The sequence below is a fragment of the Salvelinus fontinalis genome, chromosome 32 (assembly GCF_029448725.1).
Source record: "Salvelinus fontinalis isolate EN_2023a chromosome 32, ASM2944872v1, whole genome shotgun sequence".
Classification (NCBI taxonomy): domain Eukaryota; kingdom Metazoa; phylum Chordata; class Actinopteri; order Salmoniformes; family Salmonidae; genus Salvelinus; species Salvelinus fontinalis.
In genome coordinates this window covers 21,859,424-21,870,656 of record NC_074696.1, presented here as the reverse complement: position 1 = coordinate 21,870,656, position 11,233 = coordinate 21,859,424, and the positions used below count along the sequence as shown (strand labels likewise).

General features: G+C 41.0%; 3 protein-coding genes across 4 annotated transcripts in view; 2 read left to right on the top strand and 1 right to left on the bottom strand.

Moving 5' to 3' along the window:
* Nucleotides 1-1,788: 1,788 nt before the first annotated feature.
* Nucleotides 1,789-3,701, bottom strand: LOC129830918 (NADH dehydrogenase [ubiquinone] iron-sulfur protein 6, mitochondrial-like). Its single transcript, XM_055893753.1, has 4 exons — nucleotides 3,490-3,701; nucleotides 2,991-3,044; nucleotides 2,327-2,449; nucleotides 1,789-1,928 (listed from the first exon to the last, which is right to left on the bottom strand). The coding sequence occupies exons 1-4, from the start codon at nucleotides 3,631-3,633 to the stop codon at nucleotides 1,860-1,862; spliced, it is 390 nt and encodes a 129-aa protein (XP_055749728.1). The 5' UTR covers nucleotides 3,634-3,701; the 3' UTR covers nucleotides 1,789-1,859.
* Nucleotides 3,702-3,910: 209 nt separating this feature from the next.
* Nucleotides 3,911-4,952, top strand: mrpl36 (mitochondrial ribosomal protein L36). The gene is made up of 2 exons (XM_055893754.1): nucleotides 3,911-4,048; nucleotides 4,471-4,952. Exon 2 carries the CDS (start codon nucleotides 4,489-4,491, stop codon nucleotides 4,867-4,869), a length of 381 nt encoding a protein of 126 aa, XP_055749729.1. The 5' UTR covers nucleotides 3,911-4,048; nucleotides 4,471-4,488; the 3' UTR covers nucleotides 4,870-4,952.
* A 5,450-nt stretch (nucleotides 4,953-10,402) lies between these two features.
* The window catches only part of LOC129830917 (lysophosphatidylcholine acyltransferase 1-like), a 36,854-nt gene continuing 36,023 nt past the window's right edge, over nucleotides 10,403-11,233 (top strand). Inside the window, exons 1-2 of one of the 2 annotated variants that reach the window (XM_055893752.1) lie at nucleotides 10,403-10,529; nucleotides 10,630-10,751. In XM_055893752.1, coding sequence (XP_055749727.1) covers nucleotides 10,403-10,529; nucleotides 10,630-10,751 — 249 coding nt within the window. The other variant, XM_055893751.1, reaches the window with a different exon arrangement.

The following is an 11,233-nucleotide window of genomic DNA, read 5'->3' as shown; positions in this document are numbered from 1 at the left end:
GCGTCTCACAAAGACACGGCAGTTGGAACCAAAACTCTCAAATTTGGACTCATCAGACCAAAGGACAGATTTCCACCGGTCTAATGTCCAGTGCTTGTGTTTCTTGGACCAAGCAAGTCTCTTGTTCGTATTGGAGTCCTTTAGTAGTGGTTTCTTTGCAGCAATTTGACCATGAGGGCCTGATTCATGCAGTTTCCTCCTCTGATAGAGATGTGTCTGTAACTTGAACTCCGTGAAGTATTTATTTCCGCTGCAATCGGAGGCTGGTAACTCGAATGAACTTATCCTCTGTAGCAGAGGTAGCTCTGGGTCTTCCTTCCCTGTGGCGGTCCTCATGAGAGCCAGTTTCATCATAGTGCTTGATGTTTTTTTTGCAACTTCCATTGCAGAAACGTTCAAAGTTCTTGAAATTTTCTGCATTGACTGACCTTCATGTCTTAAAGTAATGATGGACTGTCGTTTCTCTTTGCTTATTTGAGTTGTTCTTGCCATAACATGGACTTGGTCTTTTACTAAATAGGGCTATCTTCTGTATACCACCCCTAACTTGTTACAACTCAACTGATTGGCTCAAACGTATTAAGGAAAGAAAATCCACAAATTAACTTTTAACAAGGCACACCTGTTAATGGAAATGCATTACAAGTGATTACCTCATGAAGCTGGTTAAGAGAATGTCAAGAGTGTGCAAAGCTGTCAAGGCAAAGGGTGGCTACTTTGAAGAATATCGAATATCTTTTTATTTAACACTTTTTTGGTTACATGATTCCATGTGTGTTATTTCATAGTTTTAATGTCTTCACGATTATTCAACAATGAAGAACATTGTTAAAATAAAAACCCTGGAATGAGTAGGTGTGTCCTCTCTTTTGACTGGTACTGTAAATATGCTTGAAAATCTACAGCAATACCTGAAAATGGTTGTCTAGCAATGAACAACAACCAATGACAGAGCTTGAAGAATAATGGGTAAATGTTGCACAATCCAGGTGTGGAAAGGTCTTAGAGACTCACCCAGAAAGACTCACAGCTGTAATCACTGCCAAAGGGGCTTCTAACATGTATTGACTCAGGGGGTTGAATATTTAGCTAATCATGTTTTATTTTTCATATATATATATATATATTTTTTTTTACTAATGTTAGAATTATTCTTCCACTTTGACAGTGTATTTTGTGTAGATCATTGACAAAAGAATAAAGGCAATTAAATCAGTTGTAATCCCACTTTATAACACAACAAAATGTGTAAAAAGTCAAGGGCTGAGAGAATACTTTCTGAAGGCACCGCATGTCTAAAGAAAAATGATTAAGATACCAGCACTGGAAGTGCCACTTGCACAGCATAACTATTTAATAAGCCATTGGGTTATTGCCACGTACACAATAAGTCTTTAATGCCTTGTCAAAACTAACCCCATCACAGCTTCTACAGTAATCACAACACCCCGTCTGTCCTGTGCCTTGTTGTTCCACTAAATCATTTACTATTGCATGAACACTTTTGACAAGTCAGCCAATGCTGCCCTCTGGCAGTGAGACAGGGAACTGTAAGATCGAAAAGTTACCCGATTATTCTTTTCTGCAAGGTCCAGAAACACAACTCATTGCAAACACTTGAGAAATAGATGCAACACATTTTAAAACAAGCCATCTAGAAAGAGTATTGTGGCATTTACTAGTCTCTCATGGGAGCCTTGACTTGGGTCTGGATGCCAAGACTAGACATTTACCAACTGATGAAGCTTCCATAAGTATATACACCACATCATAGGAACTGATACAGACTGAGGAGAAAAGTAGATATAATTTATTAACCAGAATGACAGACTACAGAGAGAGAGGACTGAGAATGCGTCTCAATGATGATGGGTCTGTTTGAACTGCAGTCCACAGTAGCCACATGTGCCCACTTTAGTTTCTTTATCCTGGAGAAACAGACAGAAAACAGACATTAGCACAATGGAACACCCCAAAAAAATTTGACCAAATCACTAAGTAGCATGAAGCTGAAAAATAGAAACGACTTGATTCGTGCAAGTCACCGAGCACAGCCTTGAACTCAAAGCTGACTCCAAAGCATTGTGGAGCCTGGCGCAGCCGTACTTTCAGGGCTTGTGCCTCCACAATGGCTTGCACGGCGCAATGTCATTCTTGCGCGAGTCATGTAAATTGGACTTGAGTCCACATGAGCGCACATTGAACTGAAATTGAATACAGGATCTGCGCTCGTGCTTGTTATGTAGTCACAGCTTATGAGTTCTGACTTCGACACCACTAACTAGTGTACATTATAGGGACATGTGCACTACAGAGACGTCATTACCAGGTTGATGTAGACTTTTGGGTGGCCCAGTGCTCCTCCACCCCCATCACATGACACCACTCTGGCCTCTATGCCACTGACTGGCTCTTCAGCCACCAGCTTGATGGCAAAGTTCTTGTTCACCTTGAAACACACAGCACAAACAGTACCATCAGTAGCTTACACTCTGTTTTGTAGTCCAAATTCCTTCTCAGTGGAATACTAAATATGCATTGTAAATCTATCAATGGCCACTTTGCAATGTAAAAAGGCTCTAGGCCTTACTTCAACAGGTATGAATCATAGGACTCAACTTCTACATTTTCCCCCCACCTTTATTTAACCAGGTAAGCCAGTTGTGAAAAAGTTCTCATTTACAACTGCAACCTGGCCAAGATAAAGCAAAGCATTGCGACAAAAAACAACACAGAGTTCCACATAGGATAAACAAAAGTACAGTCAATAACAGAATAGAAAAATCTATATACAGTGTGTGCAAATGGAGTAAGGAGGTAAGGCAATAAATAGGCCATAGTAGCAAAGTAATTACAATTTGGCAAATTAACACTGGAGTGATAGATGTGCAGATGATGATGTGCAAGTAGAAATACTGGTGTGCAAAAAAAGTAAATAATACATTGAAGTCACACGGCAACTATGGCCCTTTCAGACAACGTCGTTTTACCTCTTTCTGTCGGCCCACGAACCTGGCCCGCCTGGGATCATTTTCATCATACACCTGAAACAACATGCAGACACTGTTCTGGAACAATCTATTACAATCAGATATAGCTGATCACATTCTACACATACAATAATACATGATCACAGTAAGGTTATCATCTCACAACCATCAATAAAATAGTTATGTAAACTCTGACACTCCACCTAGTTAACTAAAGTGGCATCTGCCTTTGCTCTTACTAGCTTTTATCGTGATAAAAGTGCCAATACTTACTGGCCGTGAATAAACGCCTAACTATCCCACTAGTGGGTGAGCAACTATTTAGCTGGTGACCACAACTCAAAGCTGGACCAACGGTCAAATCTTAATTGACAACCCCAACATCGGACACTTTTGCCAAACGTTAGCTAGTGGTGCTAGTAGGTGTCGTTAGCTTGGTAACTAACGAGTAACTACATATTTTCGGGGTAACCAACACAACCTAACGTTTGAGCCTTACTTGTCCGGTGTGGGTAATTTGCTCTCCAGTGGTCGACGCTTGTAAACTGTAGCGCTGTAGAGAAACCGCCGAGGTCTTCAAAGGCGATACAATGGCCTTAGCATTTCTACTGAAGGACAGAATCCGATGCACAGCGGCAGCCATGTTTACAATGGACTCTATACCCAAGATGAGGGAGCTTCTCCGACCTCCAAAGACCACCGCCTGGTCCTAGTGCTATGATTTTCATAAAAATTCACGAATCGTTTGCAAACATACAGTAACATAATTATTATATTAAGGAATTAATTATTTTAAATACTTTGTAGTTAATCAATTCTGCAACGCGTTACAGTTTAAATGAAAGCGAGAAAGTGTATTTAGTGGGGCACAAATTCTCCCTATTGGTGCTCTACGACCCAGCGCACGCGCTGTGACTTTTCTCAAAGTCATTTACGTCACAGTCAGGAAGCAGGGATATCTCCGTGCGAGAGTAATCCTTCTTCGGCAGTGTTGCTTTGATTAAACGGTGCATTTCAGGAGTTTATTCCCAGCTCTAACCTGTTCTTATAACTGAAAGGTTGGTGCATATTATGTTACATTCATACATTTATTCGGATCAAGTACTGGTACTGCCTAATTGGGCAGTAGAAAGATGATCGCGTCTGGCCTTCAGAATCCACCATGCTGCATGAATCATGCACTGTATAGCTTGATAGAATCTGCAAAAAAATTATATATATATATAACATTTATATTATCCAGGATAAGCAATGCATAATAGGCACTGCATATTATATTTCTAGCTGCATTGTTTTGATTGCCTCTACTCCTTCAATACCACTAGTAGCTGAAAGGACTGGATGGATTTCCACCATATTGCTTTTACCTATCATGTTCTGTCAGATCAGTGATAATGAAGGAATGGAAAGAACATAGCAACTAAAAACTATTGAGATACGTCCTAAAGTGTGTGTGTGTATTTATGTTCTCTCTCTCCAGGCAGGTGTTGGTGACAGCATGGCTCCACTCCTGTTGAACCACCTCGTCAGCTCCCTAACCCGCCATCTGACCCGGATCACCCTCAGCCGAACCTACCCTATCACCACCACCACCATCATCTCCCGATGCCTTTCCTCCCTTACATCCTACCCAGTCAGAGTGCTCCTGATGCCAGGTAGACCCATCCAGCCCTTGGCCTTCTCCCCTGGATCTTCTTCCCAGGGCCGGGTCGCCCTCCAGGGCCAGTGTCAGCACCTGGGCTGCCTCCAGCCCGCTGTAGGGATGAAAACCAAGAGTGCTCTGAAACGCCGCTGTAAAGACTGCTTCTTTGTGGTGCGGCGGGGACGTCTGTTTGTGTTCTGTAAGGCTCATCCCAGACACAAGCAAAGGCAGGGATGAGGTGGTGATGATTTGTGTATGGTCCTGTGAATTGTTTGTTACTTGAATTGTATTGCCACATTAAAGTGTTTGGATGCACCTTTCCCTATCTCTCTCACCACCACCTTCTTGTCTTCTCTCTTTCTCAACAAGTCCTCTTCTGCCCTTCTGTTATACCTTTGAAAACCACACAGTAGAGAAGAAGCTATTCTGATACATGTACAGCTGGCAGCCTAAATGCACTATTACGTCACAATGGAGAACATTTTGCTACTATGAGAGCTAGCTCCTCTGCTAATAGTCGCTAAGAGCTAATGCACCCATTCATTATTTAGGGACTAAATTATGCTGATCAAATAGAGAGCCATTTGGTCTCCTGAACCTCATTTATGTGATATGAGGAATCAGGAGTAGTTCTCTATTATCCTTGTTCCAATCCTCATCCATAGCTAGGAGACAGTGTGAGGGTAGCAATAGGCTAGTGGTGTATTCATTACACAGATTCTGTTACAAAACATCTCTTAATTGGAATGAAATGGGAATGGACCTACCAGAATTTGTCCAATAGAAACGCTTGTTTAACTCTGTTTGGTTCTTAAACAGTAAATGGCTTCCGTAATTAATAAACCCCAGTAAATGCATTTTTATGTCCACTGTTCAAGTGCTGTCCATCACCACACTATGGTGCCAAAACGTCAGCTCACAGAACCCTAGAAAATCATGCCATAAATATCCTCATACAATATGCATCAAGGACAAACACTTTCCTCTGCCCTATTCTCCAAGATTATGCCCTTTCAATGAGGATCGAAAGGTTCGATAGAGCTTAATAATTAGGAGAACAATTAACGCTACCAAGTTTTTGGTTGCAATGGAGGTCATTAGGAAAATCAAATACCCAAGGTCTAATTTGCCTATTGCTTTCTTCTGCACCAATCATTTCTATTCCTGGACTCAATGTAATTATTTAACTACTCATTGCTTTTTGTGAGCTGTATAAAACACATGTGTATCCATGCTGACATGTAATTTAGATTCAAGCAATTATCCAACATATAGCCTACAATTGAAAGTGAAATAAAGCTTCTCATTTTGACTAATTGCAGCAGTGAGACGTTTAGCCACGTCTTGTATTATGTATGCTAGGGATGGGCAACTGGTGGCCCCCATTTTGTAGGCCCACACACCAATGAAATAAATACATATATACAGTAATTTTTTGGGGGAGGGGGACTCAGTCGGGGTCTCAATTTACTGTTGAGAGTTAGAATACACAAGATGGAATTTCGAAATTTGGTTGTGCGTCAGCAGTACCTTTAATTGCAGTGGGCTAAATCGGGGTCAAACAGAGTGATTCTTGGTATTCTTAAATAAATCCACTTAGAAACAAAGTGTACACCTCACACACATGGTTATGAGCTTAGAAAAAGAAGATATCTGTACCATGTCAGATAGAGAGTTGAAATGTATTCAATTGTGAGTTTGGATCACAATATTACACTTTATATACATCACAGAAGACTGAAATATAACAAAACTATTTGACATAGAAACACTGAATTTGTCAGGTTTTTAAAAATGAAAAATATATTAATAACATTCCACCCATGAGGCCAAATAGGGTGCTTTTGGTCAACGACTGCAGGAAAGGCCTAATTAGCCATGTCCAGTTTTTTTTCCATTGGTAAGTTAGTCTAGCAGCCATGGTTGCTTTACCGACCGGGGCCCATTGATTATCATATTAAAAACGGCAAACATTTAGCTGTAAAACTGCAAAAGAAAATATGCGCCCCATGGCGAAATGAAATGAGTTAGAAAATTGCAAAATCACCCCTCCACCCCATGGCAAAATGTGTAGAATTGCAGGAAATGAACTTTAAAACTTAATTGTTTTGTTTTAGCTTTCACTAGGGGGGCCACTAAAATGGGGTGTGGGGGGCACCACGTCAAAGTTGCACATCCCTGATCTATGCAAACCAGATAGTCATGACCTTGTTACAGTTAGTGCTAGTTTGAGTATGATGTTTGGTGAATAAAGAATATATGCTCAGGTTATAAATAAGCCTTGTCATAAGTTGTATTTCCATTTCCTTACAGTTTGAAGAGGGAGGTATTAGATCTTAATTTGCTAAATGTTTTTCCAATTATGAATCCAGGATTACTTATTTTGTGCAGAGCATTCTCTGTAGGACAAAGACACACAGTAACATTATGAAATGCACATAGTGCAGTATTGACGGCCCACAATGTGCAATCACCTGAGCTCTGGAAACCGGTATGTCTACTTTGAGATATTTTTAAATAAACAAAAACCTTGGCAACTGCAATAGCCACCTAGCCATCTCTTTCAGTACTGTGTGACTCGAAGTGGAGTAATCTGGTGAGTTGGTTCTTCTATCCTTGTGGGGACCTAAATTCCCCACAAGGACAGTAAAACAACATTTCCCACATCCCCATGAGGACAAAGGGTATTTTAAGCTTAGGGGTTAGGGTTACAGTTAGGGATAAGGATAGGGTTCGACTGAGAGGTTAGTGTTAGGTTTAGAATTTAGATTTATGGTGTGGGTTAGGGTTAGGGTTACAGGTTAAAGTTAGGGTTAAGGTTAGGGTTATGCAAAGGGTTAGGGAAAATAGGAATTTGAATGGAAATTCATTTTAAGTCCCCACGAGGAAAGAAGAACATAACGTGTGTGTGTGTGTGTGTGTGTGTGAGAGAGAGAGAGAGAGAGAGAGAGAGAGAGAGAGAGAGAGAGAGAGAGAGAGAGAGAGAGAGAGAGAGAGAGAGAGAGAGAGAGAGAGAGAGAGAGAGAGAGAGAGAGAGGAGAGGAGAGAGAGAGAGAGAGAGAGAGAGAGAGAGAGAGAAGAGAGAGAGAGAGAGAGAGAGAGAGAGAGAGAGAGAGAGAGAGAGAGAGAGAGAGAGAGAGAGAGAGAGAGAGAGAGAAGTGCATGGATTTCCAAGCCTGGAAGGCAGTAGTATAAATAATATTGACCTCGGGGTTGACTTTATGGACTGGCATGTAAGTAAATCAAGCTTGTGGTCACAGTCACATAGGAACCACCTTGTCAGTGTGTGATTAATTATTTTAATTTACTGGGAATTATTCTTTAACTGTTGACCCTGCTGTTGTTTCTCTGGCAGGGCCTCTCCTGTCCTGATAGAGAGAGAACATTCAATGAAAATCATCCCAAATTATTATGACATCCATACTGAATGAACAATAATAATAATGCTCACAATGCTGACATCAGCAAACCACTTGCCCACACGATGCCATACACGTTGTCTGCCATCTGCCCGTTACAGTTAAAACCGGGATTCATCCGTGAAGAGCACACTTCTCCAGCGTGCCAGTGGCCATCGAATGTGAGCATTTGCGCAGACGAGCACGCAGATAAGCTTGCCTGAGTCGGTTTCTGACGGTTATGCAAACCCAGAGTTTCATCAGCTGTCCAGGTGGCTGGTCTAGTAGTGCTGACCCCACAGCTGAAGAATGCCAGATGTGGAGGTCCTGGGCTGGCGTGTTTGCACGTTGTCTGCGGTTGTGAGGCCGGTTGGATATACTGCCAAATTCTCTAAAACAATGTTGGAGGCAGCTTATGGTAGAGAAATTAACATTCAATTATCTGGCAACAGCTCTGGTGTACATTCTTGCAGTCAGCATGCCTACTGCACGCTCCCTCAATCTTGGCATTGTTGTGTGACAAAACTGCACTCTTTTATTGTCCCCAGCACCAGGTGAACCTGTTGAATGAACATGTTGTTTAATCAACTTTGTGATATAACATGCCTGTCAGGTGGATGACTATCTTGGCAAAGGAGAAATTCCCACAAGAGGGATGTAAACAAATTTGTGCACAAATTTTGAGAGAACTAAGCTTTTTGTGCATATGGAACATTTCAGGGATCTTTTATTCCAGCTCATGAAACATGAGACCAACACTTTACATGCTGCATTTATATTTTTGTTCAGTGTAATATGAGTGTACTTTTACTATGTTACGTCTAATCTATGAGACCAGGCTAAAACAAGAGAGACCCAAAGACTTCAAACTGAGAAAGATGGTCTCAGAGCATTTCATATTATTTTGTCTGTGTTTGTTAAGTATTAATTTGTGGCTGTCCATCATCTATTCCCTATGATATATTATGAATTGCAATTTGTACAATATGTTACAGATTTACAAAAGGTACAATATGTTACTAATTTGCAAAACGTATGGTATGTTAGGAATTAAAATGTGTTCTGGCTAACTTTAGCTAAGTGGCTAGGTGGCTTACGGGGTGTTAGGGGTGTTAGCTAGCTGGCTAAAGTTAGTGCTAAGGGCTAGGGTTAGTTAAAAGGTTAAGGGTTAGGGTAAGGGTTAGCTAAAATGCTAAGTAATTGCAAAGTAGCTAAAAAGCTAGTTGTCCGTGATGAGTTTCGAACACGTAAACTTTGCTTTGCTAGATGTTTCCGTTATACGCTCACCCCTCCGACCAACCACCCTCCTATCATTTTTGCCTTAAGTAACCTTCTATCTTATGTAACCATACCTAACTTAACATATTATGCTAATTTAAATGTGTCCCAGATTTATGTTTACTATGTTACGTCTAGTCAATGAGACTAATCTGCACTGAGTAACAGATTTATCGGTGGATCAAGTGAGAGAGGAAGCACTACAACTTCACACACACTTAAAGGTATCTGGCACTTCTCAGACACATATCAATTATCGCTGTGTGTGTGCCTGTGTCTGTGTGTGTGTCTGTGTCCGTGTGTGGCATGTGTGCTGAATTTGTGGCACCACTTTACAAAAAAAAAGTGTTAAAAGGATCCTACACCTTCCAAAGTGATCTCAGAATAAGGGACTCCTTAATACGCGTGCGCAGTCCCTGCATGCTCAAATTAGCCATCCTCCATTCATCGCCCCACATCTCCCTACCAGTGTGTTGTGAACAACAATAGTGGAATCTGCGGTTTGCCTTCAGAATAAAAGTCCCAATTGAAACGTAAACGGTTAAAATAGTGGAATCATGCCACAATTGGACAAGACCAGGGATGGGCAACTTTGATGGGGGTGGGGGCCACAAAAAAACGGAACTCATCATGAGTAGCCACAGTAGCTTGTTGGTCTGAGTGCCCACATCCATTTGTTTTATTTGAACCTTTATTTAACTAAGCAAGTCAGTTAAGAACAAATTCTTATTTACAATGAAGGCCTACCCATACCCCCCCCCCCCCCCTTCACACACATATTAGCGTTGCAACTGTTATTGTGGGACTTTAATTGTGGGAAATCACCATTCATATTGTAATATACAGCATCAACTATGCTCTTCACAGCTGTGTCCTGAGTGTCACTGAGTAGGCTGATAGCCCATTTCATGGACCCAAGAGCCATAGGTATTGCAATATAAGTATGCCTCCAATGCAATTCTGATCTAATACATCCCAGTGCGATTTCAACTGATTTTTTTACTTTTGTCAAATTAACTAATTATTGTCTTCAGTTGATCCTATATAGCAACATTCCAAACCTGTTTAGCATCTAGTCCAACTAGACCAACTAGATGGGGAACTTGGAGAACTTTTATTTAAGGCAAACAACCGATTCCAGTATTGTTGCTCACAGCACATACGTCATCTCCCTCACAGACGAGAACGAATTGATGTTCCTCGAGCCTACAGATCAGCACCGTGTAGCTAGCCTACATAGTCGATTTCAAAGAAGCATTGCCTGTTTATTGTGGAAGAGACCCCGTTGCTAACTATTAACTGTTTGTTTATTTGTTTTCAGTTATGAAGTTGCCAAATAAACAGCATCATTCCTCGGAGAATGGAGATGGGTCAGACTTGCCTCCCCCGTTCAGAAATCCTTTCGTTCACGAGTTACGATTCACTCCCTTGGAGAAAATCAGGGTAAGCAACCGTTCAACTTTTCACGACATCGTATCTAATGAACATTCAAATGATCTGTTGATGTTTTATTTAGCCTATTAGCTAGACAGTTAACATTATTATGTTATTACTTGATTTTCTCTCCGCCCACCAAGTTTTCCGTGCCTTTTAAGCTTGTTGTTACACGTTACTAGAATAATTGGTAAATCTCGACCATAAGCTACATTTAGGGACTCAAATCTAAAAATATGCTGTAATTTTATGGTGATTTGATCAAATAAAGAAGAGTTTATTTACAGAATACCAGAGCCAACGTTTTGTAGCTGTTGAATTAGTGATATTGATGTTCATCATTTGCATGTCAAACGTTGGCATTGGATTTCCATGTCCAATAATGGCAGTCAGCTGTAAACCTGTTATCCTAAATGACTGGACAGCCTTCACTGTTAAAGGGAGGGTTGCCTACTGTGGCTTTTGAATAGAACTGGGTCACCCACATTCTT